Raw genomic sequence first — 18,496 nt, forward strand, 5'->3', positions numbered from 1 at the left:
CATTGATTATTGTCATTATCTTTAAGGTATATTTGTATACAAAACATATCAAACCTATTGTAAAAAAAAGATTTTACAAGAAAAACATTGACAAAAATTGTTTGACTTGAAAATTGATTAAGGGCTTCTATTAGAAATAGTTAATGAGTTCATTACTGATAAATATACATGCCTGTCATATGGAAGTTTTACTTTGGGACTTGTTATAATATGGATTAATGTTGATTTGCAATCGTTTTTCACCAAAATGTCACAGTAAGATAGTATTTTCTACAATCCAAACTGTATTAAATATAGTCATAGGGTTGAGTACACATGTGGTTTGTGGGGGTGTTTTGTTTTTGATTACCAGGAAATGATTGGGCGAGAGGTAATACTATATAAATGAGAAATTTCTAGCAAGTTATAGTCTTACCACTCATTCATAATTAGGGAATATACTTATTCACTTAGCCTAGGCAACTTTTAGTCCTTTTGAAAGGCCTTTTATATTAGGTGAACAATAAAATAAAATTTTAACCTTGTTTTTAATTAGTGATAAAAACAGCCAACTTTGGGGTCATTTGTTCATGTTACTCCTCCTTAGTTTTAGACAATTTTCTAAATTATTTGGAAATCACTGGTTTTGTTTGGCAAGTGAAATGTCAAAAGATTATGGTCTTGAAATCAGATCCTTATACCTGATCAACAGCTAAACTAGTCTTATTTTTTTAACTAGCTGGGCATGGGGGTGGACTCCTGTAGTCCCAGATGATTGGGAGGCTGAGTCAGGAGGATCGCTTGAGCCCAGGAGTTAGAAGTTCCAGTGAACTATGATCATGCCACTACATTCCAGCCTGGGTGACAGAGTGAGACCTCACCTCATTAAAAACAAAAAAGAAAGAAACTCTACTTTGAGTGCCCATACAACCGTTCTGTTTTTCACTCTCAGTACAGTATTCATTGAATTACATGAATCTGTGTGTTACAAGATTTTGCCCAACTGTAGGCTAATATAAGTGTTCTGAACACATTTAGGGTAAGCTAGGCTAAAGCTATGATGTTTGGTAGGTTGGGTGTATTAAATGCATTTTCAGCTTATGATATTTTCAATTTATGATGGGTTTATTGGGCTGTAGCCATTTCATAAGCAAAGAGCATCCGTACTTGCTGCAGAGACCATATGCTTCACAAAGCCTAAGATAAATTTACTATCTGGCCCTTTACAGACTTTGCTGTCCTCTAATGTTAGAACACCTTCTTTTTATAGGTGTTGAAGAATATCCTACTTTTGAAGTGTAGTCTAAGATCTAACTTTTTTCCCTCTATGGGCTGTTCCCTGATTATATAGTAGCAATTTGCTTAATACCTGCTTTATATTCCATTCATATAATTTATAAATGCCTTTGTGTACCTTTTTTCCGGAGTTTAAAATTCCTTAAATATAAGGGACTATCTTAAACATTGAATATCCCTCAGTGCTTTTACACATAGAAAGCACTCTCAGTCTATCCATTGGATGAATTAATGGTTAATAATGTATTCCTCACATCCCTTGTTTTGCATTTATGCATGTGTCTCACCAGAAATTGGAAAGTCTCTTTGGTAGAAAATGACCATAAACTGGGATTCTAGCTCCTTCTCAGGTTGCTAATCCTGTACTCATTTGTGTGTGCAAACTTTTGCTTTACTAAGGCTTCCATTACAGAAAAGGAAGAATATATAAAAATTTAGCTTATTTGTAGTTTATCATTTTCAGAACTTAATAAATTCATGCTTTGGCTTCAGCATGAATTACTGTCTAAACAGATAACACTAGAAGCAGCATCGTATACTACAAAGAGATTAAGCTGTGAGCCCAGACAGATTCAACTTTAAAATACCATTTCACCTAATAATCTTGATCAAGTTAACTTTTTTATTGCTAACATTCTATGACTTACGGGTTTCGCATTATAAAAATGGCAAATGTATGGGTGCAGCAAACCAATATGGCACATGTATACATATGTAACAAACCTGCACATTGTGGACATGTACCCTAGAACTTAAAGTATAATTTTATTAAAAAAGGCAAATGTAGTTTACATTAAGTCCATAACTAAAATGTTTACAAAACTAAGGGATAAATCCTTTTTTAAAATCGTTTTTAGGTACGAATGTGAAGAATCTTTTACGACCCTAAACGTAGACATTAGAAATCACCAAAATCTTCTTGATTCTTTGGAACAGTATGTCAAAGGAGATTTACTAGAAGGTGCAAATGCATATCATTGTGAAAAATGCAATAAAAAGGTACGGGCTGTCCAGTTTTGTTTAATTTTGATTAATGGATTTAGAAGAAATTGGTTTTTTTGGTTCATCCTCACAAGTCACCCTATTTTTATTTTCTCCTACTTTGGTATAGTGGTAGCAGAGAAGTAGTCAATATGATAACTAATAGAAGGTTTGGCAAGGAAGGAAAAAAAGTAGTGCCAAAGGGGCTAGGTAAATAAGATAAAAATAGGTAAATAAGAGTGAATAATTTTAAAAGTCATAACGTGATAGCACATTCTCTTATATAAGTTACACAGACACTTTCCATCTCTACCGAGAAACAAATTGCCATTGAACCCCTCAAAGATACAGAGCTGATAGAGGAAAACATTTCTCCTGTCATGTCCAGGATTACTTGTCAAGACCAAAACATTTGCTGAAACCATTAATTACTTTATTGAACCACATAAGATTTCTTTTAGACTAGTCAAGTGGCCCATAAGATTTCTTTTATCACCTATGTTATAAAACCATTTATTTTGGAAACTTATTAGCAGTTCTTTGAGAGAGATGATTCACATGCATTATAGTAATGAATAAGGTGTATCTTTGGGAGCTCCCAAACCCTTTCACCCTCAAGTCACTTGTGTTGTTTTGGCCTTATGCACCACTTAGAGAAGTCTTGAAGTTTAAAGATTGAGATTGTGGGCTGTAAAGCCATACTGCCTGCCACCTGCAGCTCCTGAGACCTGAGGCAAGTTACTTGACCTCTCTGTGATTACTAATTTTCATCTTTTAAGGTTCAGTAGTACACACTTGAGAAGGTTGTAAGGATTCGGTATGTTTTTACTTGTGCGGCACTTAGTATATATTACCTGGCATCTGAATTACCCAACAAATATTAGCTACTCTTATTGTTATTGTAGTTCTTTGGTTTGTGCATAGGAAACCACCTTCGTGGGAACAACAGTAAACATCAAACAGGTAATAATGGCTAGATAACAATGACAGAAACCAGTCAACAACTTACCATTTGCATATTATTAATTTCAGCATTTAAATCAGCTGATAGGATTATCTTGATTATGCTCATTGTCATGTATTTGTTTATACTTAAAAATTCAGATAAGTCTTAATATCATTTAAAAGTTTGCTTGGGGGTTTTTTTTTTTTTCCTGTGGATTTTAATAGAACATCTGGTAACTTTGTCTTGTTTATTTTAGGTTGATACCGTAAAGCGCTTGCTGATTAAAAAATTACCTCCTGTTCTTGCTATACAACTAAAGCGATTTGACTATGACTGGGAAAGAGAATGTGCAATCAAGTTCAATGATTATTTTGAATTTCCTCGAGAGCTGGACATGGAACCTTACACAGTTGCAGGTGTCGCAAAGCTGGAAGGGGATAATGTAAACCCAGAGAGTCAGTTGATACAACAGAGTGAGCAGTCTGAAAGTGAGACAGCAGGAAGCACAAAATACAGACTTGTGGGTGTGCTCGTACACAGTGGTCAAGCGAGTGGGGGGCATTATTATTCTTACATCATCCAAAGGAATGGTGGAGATGGTGAGAGAAATCGCTGGTATAAATTTGATGATGGTGATGTAACAGAATGTAAAATGGATGATGACGAAGAAATGAAAAACCAGTGTTTTGGTGGAGAGTACATGGGAGAAGTGTTTGATCACATGATGAAGCGTATGTCATACAGGCGCCAGAAAAGGTGGTGGAATGCTTATATACTTTTTTATGAACGAATGGACACAATAGACCAAGATGATGAGTTGATAAGATATATATCAGAGCTTGCTATCACCACCAGACCTCATCAGATTATTATGCCATCAGCCATTGAGAGAAGTGTACGGAAACAGAACGTACAATTCATGCATAACCGAATGCAGTACAGTATGGAGTATTTTCAGTTTATGAAAAAACTGCTTACATGTAATGGCGTTTACTTAAACCCTCCTCCCGGTGAGTATCAAGAGAGTTTAGCTTCTTAGTAATAAAGAATAATTTCTAGTAGGCGTCAACATGTTTAAGTTCATAAAATTAATGTTTTCACTTTAAATGAGTCTAAATTGCTGGGTGTGGTGGTTCATGCCTGTAATCCCAGCACTTTGGGAGGCCGAGGTAGGTGGATCACCTGAGGTCAAGAGTTCAATACCAGCCTGACCAACATGGTGAAACCCCATCTCTACTAAAAATATAAAAATTAGCCAGGTATGGTGGCATGCACCTGTAGTCCCAGCTACTCCGGAGGCTGAGGCAGGAAAATCGCTTGAACCTGGGAGGTGGAGGTTGCAGTGACCCAAATTGATGGCCACTGCACTCCAGCCTGGGTGACAGTGAGTCTCCATCTCAAAAAAATAAAATAAAATAATAAATGGGTCTAAATTAAAGTAGCCTGAGAAGGGTTCTTAACAAATTTAGGACTTCTCAAAATTAATGGAAACACAGACTTGTTTGAAAATGGGGTTGGAAAATAAAAATGTGTTTTTATATCTGCATTTTATTTATAGGGCAAGATCACCTGTTGCCTGAAGCAGAAGAAATCACTATGATCAGTATTCAACTTGCTGCTAGGTTCCTCTTTACTACAGGATTTCACACAAAGAAAGTAGTCCGTGGCTCTGCCAGTGATTGGTACATTGCTTTGGATTTTCATTCCTATTACACTAATGTTTGGTTTGCTTCTTTAATAGATTGCTTTATGTTTTTCTAAACCAAGAGAATTTTGTTTGAAGTTTGGAATATAGAATAAAAACTCTGGGTCACAATAGAGAAATCATATTAAAATAGTTACTTAGTCTAAACATGGCCTTTTGTTATTCAGAAGCTGACTTCTGCTTCTATTACCTTGTATCATATCTTTGACATCCCTGCACCAAAGACTACAAGATGAGACTGGGGGACAGTGACTCACACCTGTAATCCCAGCACTTTGGGAAGCCAGGGTGGGAGGATTGCTTGAGCTCGGGAGTTCAGGACCAGCCTAGGCAACATAGTGAGACCCCCATCTCTTCAAAGAAGATTTTAAAAATTACCCAAGTATGGTGGCGCACACCTGTAATCCCAGCTACTCGGAAGGCTGAGGTGGGAGGATCGCTGGAGCCTGGGAGGTTGAAGCTGCAGTGAGCCATGACTGTGCCACTGCACTCCAGCCTGGGCAGCAGAGCAAGACCCTGTCTCAAACAAAACCAAAGATTACAAGATGAGACTGAAAAGTGTAAGCTACTTATGAAATTTATTAGGTTTTAGCTTACCTAGATTGAATTCTGACACCGATTAAAAGGGTAAAAAATTAAAATGGTTTTCTTAAGTTTCTAATTGTGAAAGTATAGAGGCCATTATAATACATTGATTTAATAATTTTTACTTATTCATTTCAGGAATATGTCAAGATAAGGGGGTGGTATTTTGTCATTGAACCTAGGAAGAGTTTGTTAATGGATTTTTAGAGGACAAGCTTTCACCTGTTTGGTAACTCTGAGAGAATGGACCAAGTCATAGTATTTCTCTATTGTTTTAATATTAGAAGCAACCTTTGCTGGTTCTCTCCAGCAGTAGAGGAAGATCTTTGTCTTTTTTTTGGTTCAATGAGACTCATCCTTTTACTATAGAGAACAAGTTATTGACTTAATAGTCATAGGTTTTTTTGTTTTATTTTAGGTATGATGCATTGTGTATTCTCCTTCGTCACAGCAAGAATGTACGTTTTTGGTTTGCTCATAACGTCCTTTTTAATGTTTCAAATCGCTTCTCCGAATACCTTCTGGAGTGCCCTAGTGCAGAAGTGAGGGGTGCGTTTGCAAAACTTATAGTCTTTATTGCACATTTTTCCTTGCAAGATGGGCCATGTCCTTCACCTTTTGCCTCTCCTGGACCTTCTAGTCAGGTAATTGCACAGCTTTCTTTCTAAATGATGAGATGTTTACAAATAAATTGTGTTTCCTGGAAGTCGAAGTCACAAGCATATGTGCATCCACTTGATATGTTTACCTAACAGAAACACACAATATGATGTCAGTGAGTTCCATTTAATATTACTGCATGGCAATGAATAGTAATTATTGGCTCTTTAAAAATGTAAGAGAATTTTCTCTGTTCGGTTACATGCAGTAGCTTAATTATAAGTTTACTGTTAAGTAGATTTTTTCCTATTTTGAAGGTTTTTTAAATAGTCTTAGATTTTTTTTAAAAATTACAAGTGTAAAAAATTATAATGAAATCCACCTCTGATCTTCATTCCCTTTCCCAAGAAGCAAAATAGTTTAGTTTGTGTGATCAGTCCTTCCATAAATGTATGCCTGTATCAGCATATGTGCATGTCCTTTTTATGCAAGTAGAAGTATACATATACCTTGTTGCTGTAAAACAGGTAATGTTTTATCCTTTACAGGCTTATGACAACTTAAGCTTGAGTGATCACTTACTAAGAGCAGTACTAAATCTCTTGAGAAGGGAAGTTTCAGAGCATGGGCGTCATTTACAGCAGTATTTCAACCTGTTTGTAATGTATGCCAATTTAGGTAAGAATTTAAGTTTTTCAGAATTCTGTTTTGATGTATCATATTAAATTGTGAAGTCATTTAGGTCAAGTGATGAAATATAATCTGATCTGAAGTAGAAACAATTTCCCATAAAACCTGTTGTGAATTTTATCTGAACATGGCACTTTCACCTTTTACTTTGTTTATGCATGTGTCTTTGTAGTAGACACAGGTCAGAATCTGTGTTTTGATTTTTTTTTTTTTTTTTTTAATCTCCTAATGCAGTGGTGCCAAATCTGGCTGCTTTTGGAAAATAATGGACTGGTTTCTAGGCCTCTTCTCACACTGATTGAATCAGCATCCCCAAAGCTAATGTCAGGGAATCCATGTTTTCAAAGGGGTCCCCAAATGGTTGTGATACTCACCAAACTTAGATAGCAGACTTGGTCTGTACATAAGTTTTTGTTTAAGTAAACCACAATTATGGATAATATAAATACTCGCTTAAAATATTAATTTAGGGGCCGGGCACAATGGCTTATGCCTGTACTCCCAGCACTTTGGGAGGCCAAGGCAAGAGGATTGCTTGAGCCCAGGAGACTAACCTAGGCACCATAGGGAGACCCTATCTCTACAAAATAAAATTTTAAAATTAGCTGGGTGTAGTGGCATATGCCTGTAGTCCTAGCTACTTGGGAGGCTGAGGTGGGAGAATCACTTGAGCTAAGGAGGTTGAGGCTGCAGTGACCCGTGATTGCACCACTGCACTCCAGCCTGGGCAACAGAATGAGACCCTGTCTCCAAAAAGCAAACAAACCAAAAAGTCATATATCCAAAATGAAGTTCTATATCCAGGCGTACCTGTCGTTTCAGGTTTTTTTCTGTGATCTTACTTAATCACCATTGGATCCATGGCCCTTTTAACATAAGGGAGATTGTACTTTTCATTTGTCTATTTAGTTTGTCTTCTTTTCCCTTGTCTTTTCCGTAATTGCAGATATTTGGGTATTTGTAGATGAGAAAGAATATTTATTACACAGACAAGCATAAGTGGAATCTGTATTTCAAACTTAAAAATGCCAAATTTAGACATTCAGAAGAATCCTATTCTGTTCACCTCTTTTAGATATTGCCTGTTCACAAAGCACACATCATTGTTCCATAATGTAACCTACTTGTAAAATTTTCCTGCTGAAAACAAATACTGTAGGGCCTGTAAACCTTAATATGAAGTCCTTAAGATCAGATATGCATTGGGATTGAGAATTGTTTGGATTTAAGAAAAGCAAGGCAGTGCATATATCAACATCTCTATAGCAGGGTCTGAGACAACAACTTACAATTGAACACATTAATATTTCTACAGTAAAATATGAATATTTATACTGAAGGGAGAAATAAAGACTATAGCCTTTAGTCAGTTTGGGCTAGGTTATCCCACCAACCACATTTTGACAGCAACTTAATGAAAAACTTTGTTGGGCTGGGCAAGGTGGCTCATGCCTGTAATCCCAGCACTTTGGGAGGCCGAGGCAGGCGGATCACCTGAGGTATGGAGTTCAAGACCAGCCTGGCAAACATGGCGAAACCCCATCTCTACTTAAAAATACAAAAATTAGCAGGGCGTGGTGGCGGGCATCTGTAGTCCCAGCTATTCGGGAGGCTGAGGCTTGAATCTGGGAGGCAGAGGTTGCAATGAGCCAAGATCGCGCCACTGCACTCCAGCCTGGGCAACAGGGCAAGACTCCGTCTCAAAAAAAAAAAAAAAAAAACTTGTTATAATAATAGCTTTTGGGCCGGGCGCGGTGGCTCACGTCTGTAATCCCAGCACTTTGGGAGGCCGAGGCAGGCAGATCACAAGGTCAGGAGTTCAAGACCAGCCTGACCAACATGGTGAAACCCCGTCTCTACTAAATATACAAAAATTAGCCGGGCGTGGTGGCACATGCGTGTAATCCCAGCTACTCAGGAGGCTGAGGCAGAAGAATCGCTTGAACCCAGAAGGCGGAGGTTGCAGTGAGCTGAGATCACACCACTGCACTCCAGCCTGGGAGACAAAGCGAGACTCCATCTTAAAAAAAATTAAAAATTAAAATAGCTTTTGGAATCTTAGGATTTCAGATAAGAGGTTGTGGACCTGTTTTTATTATGTTTTTGGGAATATGGCAATAAATAAGATTGTCTAATGGGATATAGAAGCAAATAATGTAGTTGCCATAAAATATGTTAATAGCTATAATAGGGAAAATGCAAAGTGCATCACGGGGGGCATGGTACCTGAAGGGATTTGGGGAGTGCAGAAGACTTAATGGGGAATGTAACGTGGGAATTGGTTAGTTGAGCTTTCCATCTAGAGTGTGAACAGCAGATGCAAAGACTTGATAAACTTGGCGTGGCTTATTGGATGGGATGAAAATTGTCCAGTCTGACTAGAATTGATGTAAGATGGGAATGGCAGGAGTTTCTGATCATGCAGTTCTAATAGGCCTTGTGAGAGAGACTGAGGCATTGGATGAGCCATTGTAGGGTTTTGAACAGATAATACCATCTAGAAAGAGCACTGTGGCCACAGTGTGGAATGTATTGCAGTGGAGTAAGATCCCAGAGAGTGTTAAAATGATCTATAGACATAAGATCATTGTGACCTGTACTGGAGAACTGGCAGTGAGGGAGATACAAGTGGACAGATAGATATATGGTGCTTTTTATAAGAAGTGGAATCAGTGGATTTGGTGATGGGATATTCAGAGAAGGAGGGGACAGGGAAGAGATGTGAAGAATGATGCCCAAAATTCTAACATGAACAACTGTGAGTGGATAGTGGTACCATTTACTGAGGGGAAACACAGGAGGAGAAACATGTATGTATGGGAAGAAAGGGGTGAGTTGAGTTTGGGTAGATTGAGTTTGAGCCTGTGTGACACCCAAATGGAGATATACAGTAGAACAGTAAGTAATTTGTCTTGAAATGTTTTTGAATCATCTGAATGAAAATATCTAGAACATTAAAGCCGTGAGCATGGGCTAGATCATCCAGGGAAATCAGTGTGAGAAGATAGCCTGGCATGGGAACTTGGAGAAACATCAGTTTTTAAGAGACAGGAAGGAGGAGTCGCAAATAAGAACAAAAAGAGGTAGAAAGAAAATCAGGAATCCAGGGAGGAAGAAGTGGTTATGGTTTGAGAACTGCTCCTTAGCTTATTACCGTGAAGAGGGGCCAAAACCAAATTGGCATGAGTTGAGGAATAGAAAATGAGAAAGTAGAGAGACCAAATGTAGGTATCTTTTTCAAGAAGTTTGGCTGTAGAGGAAAGAAGAGAGGCAGGCAATTTATAAAAGAGTTCTTGCTTCTCATTTAATGTAGTTATTTTGTTGTTTTCATCCTCCTTACAAATGAGGGTCGCAGTCTTGGTTAGTCCCTTTAGGCTCTCCAGGCTGTAGAAAGTGTTCGTCTTCTGGTCGGGCGTGGTGGCTCATAATCCCAGCACTGTGGAAGGCCAAGGCGGGCAGATCATGAGGTCAAGATATCGAGACCACCCAGGCCAACATGGTGAAACCCCGTCTCTACTAAAAATACAAAAATTAGCTGGGCATGGTACGTGCCTGTAGTCCAGCTACTGGGGAGGCTCAAGCAGGAGAATTGCTTGAACCCGGGAGGCAGAGGTTGCAGTGAGCTGAGATCATGCTACTGCACTCCATCCTGGCGAGAGAGCGAGACTGTCTCAAAAAAGAAAGTGTTCATCTTCCTTACAGTGAGCCGGTGTGATTGGAATGTCATAGTCATAGTCACTGTTGAACAATGTTAATACTTATACTTAATGGGTGAGTTTTCTTTTCTAGTAAAATAATTCTCTGAATGCTAAGTAAAAGTGATAAAATTACAAATCAAAATTTTTCTGATCATAAAAATTATAGACAAGATATTTTGTATAACTACTTGTTTTATTCATGAAGCCCTTGCCATCTTAATTTTTTCCTCATATTTTTCTCCCTCTCTTCTCCCCTTCACTCCTTTTTGTTGTAGGTGTGGCAGAGAAGACACAGCTTCTGAAATTGAGTGTACCTGCTACTTTTATGCTTGTGTCTTTAGATGAAGGTCCAGGTCCTCCAATCAAATACCAGTATGCTGAATTAGGCAAATTATACTCAGTAGTGTCACAGCTGATCCGCTGTTGCAATGTCTCTTCAAGAATGCAGTCTTCAATCAATGGTAAATTTGAATGCTCCATTCTTTACACTAGTTTTTTTTGTTTGTTTTGAGACAGAGTTTTGCTGTTGTTGCCCAGGCTGGAGTGCAATGGCGTGATCTTGGCTCACTGTAACCTCCGCCTCCCTGGTTTAAGCCATTCTCCTGCCTCAGCCTCCCAAGTAGCTGGGATTACAGGTGCCCACCACCACGCCCGGCTAATTTTGTATTTTTAGCAGAGACGGGGTTTCGCCATGTTGGTCATGCTGGTCTCGAACTCCTGACCTCAGGTGATCTGCTGTCCTCGGCCTCCCAAAGTGCTGGGATTACAGGTGTGAGCCACCATGCCCAGCCCTCTTTACGGTAGTTTTTAAATGCTGCTGGGCATATATAGTACTAAGAGTCTGGAGGAAGATTTTTGCTTTGGAATATTTTAGCCCTGTACTTTTTTTACGTGTTTAATGGGGATCTTTTTTCTGTCTCCTTGTGACTGAGGTTGATACCATGTTTATGAAACAGTTTAAGAATTAACTTTTTAGGCTGGGCTCAGTGGCTCATGCCTGTAATCCCTATGCTTTGGGGGAGGCCAAGGCAGGAGGATCACTTGAGCTCAAGAGTTTGAGCCTGGGCAACATAGCGAGACTTCATCTCTACTAAAAATTAACAACAAAAAAGTTGGCTGGGTGTGGTGGTGTGCACCTGTTGTCCCAGCTACTCAGGAGACTGAAGTGGGAGAATCACTTCAGCCCAGGAGATCAAGGCTGCAGTGAGCTGTGGTCACGCCACTGCACTCCAGCCTAGGTGACACAGTGAGACCCTGTGTCCAAAAAAAAAAATTAACTTTTTATATTTAGATTTTGCATTTTTATATCTTGGTATATCTATCTGATCATTATAATGCATAATGTTACTTTCTTCGTTGTGCTTAGGAAACTTGATTTAAAATGTTATTTCTCTAAAATAAAACATTTGGCCAGACATAGTGGCTCATGCCTGTAATCCTAGCATTTTGGGAGGCCGAGGTGGGTGGGTCACTTGAGGTCAAGAGTTCAAGACCAGCCTGGCAAACATGGCAAAACCCCATCTCTACAAAAATACAAAAAAATTAGCCAGGCGTGGTGACGTGCACCTGTAGTCCCAGCTACTCGGAAGGCTGAGGCAGGAGAATCACTTGAACCTGGGAGGTGGCGGTTGCAGTGAGCTGAGATCGCCCCATTGCACTCCAGCCTGGGCGACAGAGCGAGACTCCATCTTAAAAAAAATAAAAAAAAATTATAGGCTATTTTCTATCGTGAAAGTTGTGTATTATTATTGTGAAGAAGCTTATTAGTTTTTTATTGGTGACAAATCTGTATTCTAGGTAATCCTCCTCTTCCCAATCCTTTTGGTGATCCTAATTTATCACAACCTATAATGCCAATTCAGCAGAATGTGGCAGACATTTTATTTGTGAGAACAAGTTATGTGAAGAAAATCATTGAAGACTGCAGTAATTCAGAGGAAACCGTCAAATTGCTTCGTTTTTGCTGCTGGGAGAATCCTCAGTTCTCATCTACTGTCCTCAGTGAACTTCTCTGGCAGGTAAAAGGAAAATAACATTTGTATGTTTATAATTTGATTTGTTATTCCTTTCATTAAGTTACTCACCATGTCTTACTTGTTTTTAGGTTGCATATTCCTATACCTATGAACTGCGGCCCTATTTGGATCTGCTTTTGCAAATCTTACTGATTGAGGACTCCTGGCAAACTCACAGGTGGATACTCTTTTTGTGACTGGAAACAATTAGGCTTGCCCAAGTGTTAGAGTTAACTGAAATTGACAGTCACCACATTTTTTTTAACCTATTGGAGTTCTAGTGAATGTTTTATCTTAAACCTAGGACAAGGGTAAATAACAGGTTCTCCCCTTTTCCTCAGAATTTTATTTCCTTTTTTATTCTTTTTTCTCACTGCCTAAGTTTCATACTTAATAAGCCTGTTTCTTTAGAATGACTTTTTTAATTAAGGAGGAGCTAGCTTGGGCATTTGGTAAATATTTGAATTTCATTAATGATGCCCGAGGATTATTTTATGATTAGATTACATTTGTTTTAGAATTAGTCACTTGAAGCAACTTAGTCATTAGTCACATGAAGTATAATAGTATATGTAAAAAGTCTTCAGGTAAGTACGGTTTCTATTTTTCATGGTACTTATATTCTGTAAAGTCACCACAGACACTGAGTTAGCAAATACTGAACCATTACTCCTAGGAGGAAATACAGAATTAGGTTTCTATAAGCCTCTGTTTACATTTTTATCAACCAGTCAATACATAACCTTGTTGTATGTGTGTTTCTACTTAAAGTCATTTAATATATTTTGTTGACTCATAAAGTTCACAGCCAACAGCTCTGTAACTTAAGCCTGAACTTAAGCTTCTCAACGCATTCTGCATAAGGCACATCACAGCCTTCTTGTGGTTAGGAACATTAGATAGCACTTCAACATTATATACTTGGGTCATTTTAAACATAAAAATAACCAGCAAAAGCACAAATATGTGGAAAATGTGGCACTAAATACACCATGAAGAAGGACACTTGTTTACAGTTTAAGCTGAAACAAGAGAGAATGACACTCTTCTGGACTTCAGCGAGGAACGTTTGTGTTGGACAACTTGATATTTTTGCTGCTCTGTATATGTCCACAGATGACGAAGAAAGCACCTTGATGATTGATTTTGCAGTTATAAATAAAGTTTAGGAAGTAAGCAAATTCACAAATGTGGAATTCATGAATAATGAGGGGATCAATTATAATTAGTTTTTATGAGAACTTTTAGAATGTTAGCTTTTTTCCCCCGTAAAAACTAAGGTTATCCAGCTTAACTGGCCCTCAAACTTTCACTAGAATTTTTCTATTTGTTTTTGGGGTTTTTTTTGTAGTAAAAGTTGAATATATTATCTTTAATCCCAAGAGTTATATAATAGATGATAAATTATGGTATTAGTTGACAGCACTGCCAGGTTTTAGAACTTCCCTTCCCACATGGAAGATAGTATAATTGTTTGGGAAAACAATTCAAAGTCTATGTCGCAGTTTGCCTCCCATCTGCCAAGGTAATAAAACAAACTTAAAAACAAGTTCTGTAACAACAAAATGCTTAAAGAGAAGTAACAATCTGGAGTTTTAGTGGGGATTGCGAAAGCCAGAATTTGCAACTTAGTATTTTCAAATTATCTCCAAATTTACCATAATAGATTTCAAACAAATACTGTAAAAATAGCATTAAACCAAAAATCAATTTTCGTGAGACACAAAAGATAGTAGCTCAGAATTATAGTCATTTATTCAGGCAGTATTCAGTGCCCTTCTAAATATGTTCATAGGATTTGAAAGCTTCCTTCAGAGTAGATTTTAATGAAATCTAACTTTTACTATTTTCTTTTTTAAAAATGCTGTATTTCTGGGCACAGTGGCTTACCCCTGTAATAAGCACTTTGGGAGGCCAAGGCAGGAGAATTGCTTGAGACCAGGAGTTCAAGGCCAGCTTGACCAACATAGCAAGATCTTGCCTCTATTTTTTAAAAAAAGAAAGTACTGTAAGCACTTACAGTTTTAAACCAGTTAATCACATCTTAGCTCTTGTTTGCTTAGAGCAAGTGATAATGGCAAAGACATACGTGCTAGATTAAATGTGGGAGTTACACTTTTGTGTAATGAGATTAGTAAGATACTGTTACATGAATCACTGGCCCAAACGTGAAAATAATTTTCTCATAATGAGCTTTTAGTTCATTCAGTAAACAATGTTCAAATATTTATAGAGTGTCTACCATGTGCCCAGCACTGCTTGGCATCAGGTAATAAGGCAAGTGAAGATAGTATTAATAAAAATGGCATTTGAGAGCAGTTGATGCTAATGGGGAGAAAATATGATATGGCAGAAATAATGATTTAGCACTTCATTGTTACTTGAAAAAACTGAAGGTAAAAGCAATTTATATGTAGTGTTTCAGATGAAACAGCAAGAGGGCCTGAACATGGTTGATTTGTCTGAAATGATTAAGCTTTGCAAAATTGTTGAAGTAATCTGTTTTGTTTGGAAATCATGAATGCGTTTGATGGAGGAAAAAAATCTTACTTTGACTTTAAACATACTGTTAAGTAAAATACATAGTGTATATTAGAATCTTTAAATTCTCAGTGTCCAGGTTATGTTTTCTAATTGAGGTAAAATTTACATAACAAAACTCACCATTTCAAAGTATACAATTCAGTGACTTTTAGTACATTCACAATGTTGTATAGCCATTACCACTATCTGATTCCACAACTTTTTTTTTTTTGAGAGGGAGTCTCACTCTGTCGCCCAGGCTGGAGTGCAGTGGCGCGATCTCGGCTCACTGCAAGCTCCGCCTCCCGGGTTCACGCCATTCTCCTGTCTCAGCCTCCCGAGTAGCTGGGACTGCAGGTGCCCGCCACCATGCCTGGCTAATTATTTGTATTTTTAGTAGAGACGGGGTTTCACCGTGTTAGTCAGGATGGTCTCGATCTCCTGACCTCGTGATCCGCCCACCTCGGCCTCCTGAAGTGCTGGGATTACAGGTGTGAGCCACCGTGCCCATCCCAGAACATTTTTTTTTATTACCCCAAAAGGAAACCCCTACCCAATTAAGCAGTCACTCACCATTCCTTCTAACCCTGGCAACCACTAATCTGTTCTCTGTCTCTGTGGATTTGCCTCTTCCAGACATTTGGTAAAAACGAAATCATGCAATTTGTGTGTCTGACTTCTTTCACTTAGCTTAATGTTTTCAGAGTCCATCCATGTTATAGCATGTATCATTACTTTATAGCTGAATAATATTTTGTTTTATGGATATATATACACCACATTTTATTTACTGGCACATAATCTTTTTAACACAAAAGAAACAAGGCATGTTTGTGCCCCTACAATCATGTTTTAAGTTAGTTAGTTCAGGGAAAGACAGGACTAGTTGGCTTTGTATTATTACTCTGTTGTAGTTTGGGAGAAACTGAAATGAAATCCTGTGTTATTGGCAAATCAGCCAAATTGTACTATTGCCTGTCAAAATGCTTTGCCTGCCATGTATTCTCATTATTAGAATTCAAATACTGTACCTCCAAATTATGTCACTGAATCCTAACTTGCCTTCAGAGATGCAGTTTTGTAAAAGGTATTGATGTGTAGCAAATTACCCTCAACTACAGCAGTCATAAACTTAGTTATTAACTTTTTTAAAGTTTGCATTACTCTTGAGTGTCCTGAATTCACTTCAGGTAATGTGTTTAAATTACATACATGGCAGAATTATTTTGGACTGGTAATAAGTTAGTAAGAGTGCAGACTCTGGAGTCACACTGCTCCGCAGCTATATGACCTCGGCAAGCTGTGTAACTCTGTGCCAATTTTCTCACCTGTTAAAAGGTTTAATAATAAGGCCAGGCGCAGTGGCTCATGCCTGTAATCCCAGCACTTTGGGAGGCTGAGGCAGGCGGATCACGAGGTCAGGAGATTGAGACCATCCTGGCTAACACGGTGAAACCCCGTCTCTACTAAAAATACAAAAAATTAGCTGGGCGTGGTGGCACGTGCCTGTAGTTGGGCTGAGGCAGGAGAGAGGCGTGAACCTGGGAGGCAGGACTTGCAGTAAGCCGAGACGGCGCCACTGCACTCCAGCCCAGGCCGTCTCAAAAAAAAAAATAAAATAAAAAATAAAGGTTTAATAATAGTACCTATTGTCTAATGTTAGATTAAATGACTAAAAGACATTATTGAGTGGCACATAGTAGGCACTCAGTATATATTAGCTATTAGATTTTAGATGTTTTTATTTTATATCTGGTTCTCTTTCAGAATTCATAATGCACTGAAAGGAATTCCAGATGACCGAGATGGGCTGTTTGACACAATCCAGCGCTCTAAGAATCACTATCAAAAAAGAGCATACCAGTGTATAAAATGTATGGTAGCTCTATTTAGTAACTGTCCTGTTGCTTACCAAATCCTGCAGGTGAGGATTTTTTTCTTATAATTTTGTAGAAATCTTAATCAGAATTAAGGATTCTGTTTTAAAAGAAGAGAATCATGAGAACTTGGGGTTGTCATTTTAAGTTAACTTTGAAGTATTCCAAATCCTCTTATCTGTATGGTTTTATTTTCTTTTGCAGGGCAATGGAGATCTTAAAAGAAAGTGGACCTGGGCAGTGGAATGGCTTGGAGATGAACTTGAAAGAAGACCATATACTGGCAATCCTCAGTACACTTACAACAATTGGTCTCCCCCAGTGCAAAGCAATGAAACGTCCAATGGTTATTTCTTGGAGAGATCACATAGTGCTAGGATGACACTTGCAAAAGCTTGTGAACTCTGTCCAGAGGAGGTAAAAAAAGCCACCAGTGTGCAGCAGATAGAAATGGAAGAGAGCAAAGTAATTATTTTATAGGCCAGTGTTTATGTATTAATGATATTATTAAAAGATTATGTTGAAGTTTTGGGTTTTGAAAAATGTTTATTCGGCTGGGCACGGTGGCTCACGCCTGTAATCCCAGCACTTTGGGAGGCCGAGGCAGGCGGATCACCTGAGGTCAGGAGTTCAAGACCAGCCTGGCCAACAAGGTGAAATCCCATCTCTACTAAAAATAGAAAAATTAGTCGGGCGTGATGGCAGGCGCCTGTAATCTCAGCTACTTGGGAGGCTGAGGCTGGAGAATGACTTGAACCCAGGAGGCACAGATTGCAGTGAGCGGAGATCGTGCCAGTGGGCTCCAGCTTGGGTGACAAGAGTGAAACTCCATCTCAAAAAAAGAAAAGAATGTTTATTCTATGTCATTTTAAGCTAACGAAGGGAGCTTTCTTTTGGAGAAATTTATGTGAAATTGCCTGAAATGTAGTAATTCTGAGAGAATGCAAATCAGGTTTTTTGTTTTGTTTTGTTTTGTTTTTTCCCCAAGTTCTTTATCTGCAGTAAAAGAAAAGTTGCTAATGGGTCAGTTTTGTAGATTTTTAAAATTTATTTCAAATAGAAAAAGTTAAAAGTAAACTTGAGTTTGCCTACGTAATTTTTTATCTTGAAATATTCAAAATTAGGAGCCAGATGACCAAGATGCTCCAGATGAACATGAGTCACCTCCACCTGAAGATGCCCCATTGTACCCCCATTCACCTGGATCTCAGTATCAACAGGTAAACAGGAGTCAGTTTATGATTTTATCCCCTAGAACTGGGTTTTATGCTTAATTTTAGAGGATGGCTCAATTGTTTGTTGTGACTACAAAGTAAGAAGTAGGATTATCTAGACTAGCTTTGGGAGCATGATCCAGAAGAGGGATGGTTTGGAGTGGGGGTCATGGTGTAACATGTTTGAACTTAACCACTGTAGGGTTTTCCTTGTCAAGAAGGTGTCCTTCTTGTGCTAGTAGTTAATAAAACTGTATGAGAATTTATATCAACATAAAATGATCATTGTTTAGTGCAAAGGATTGTGGTGACATTTCCGGTGAGGTAAAATCTTCACCTGGATTCTAAAAACATTATTAAGATATGGCAATGAAGTAAGAAGTCCTT

General features: G+C 38.2%; 1 protein-coding gene across 6 annotated transcripts in view; it reads left to right on the top strand.

The window, feature by feature from the left end:
- Positions 1-18,496, top strand: part of USP9X (ubiquitin specific peptidase 9 X-linked) — a 146,854-nt gene that overhangs the window by 126,387 nt on the left and 1,971 nt on the right. For 3 of the 6 annotated variants that reach the window (XM_016943056.4, XM_016943055.4, XM_054676524.2), the window contains exons 34-44: positions 2,133-2,274; positions 3,459-4,212; positions 4,761-4,884; positions 5,911-6,136; positions 6,641-6,770; positions 10,756-10,941; positions 12,278-12,498; positions 12,585-12,673; positions 16,786-16,942; positions 17,100-17,360; positions 18,020-18,115. In XM_016943056.4, the coding sequence (XP_016798545.1) occupies positions 2,133-2,274; positions 3,459-4,212; positions 4,761-4,884; positions 5,911-6,136; positions 6,641-6,770; positions 10,756-10,941; positions 12,278-12,498; positions 12,585-12,673; positions 16,786-16,942; positions 17,100-17,360; positions 18,020-18,115 (2,386 nt within the window). The remainder of the gene's footprint in view (positions 1-2,132; positions 2,275-3,458; positions 4,213-4,760; positions 4,885-5,910; positions 6,137-6,640; positions 6,771-10,755; positions 10,942-12,277; positions 12,499-12,584; positions 12,674-16,785; positions 16,943-17,099; positions 17,361-18,019; positions 18,116-18,496) is intronic. The other 3 variants (XM_016943058.4, XM_016943057.4, XM_063804948.1) reach the window with 1 other exon arrangement.

The sequence above is a fragment of the Pan troglodytes genome, chromosome X (genome assembly GCF_028858775.2).
Source record: "Pan troglodytes isolate AG18354 chromosome X, NHGRI_mPanTro3-v2.0_pri, whole genome shotgun sequence".
Lineage (NCBI taxonomy): Eukaryota > Metazoa > Chordata > Mammalia > Primates > Hominidae > Pan > Pan troglodytes.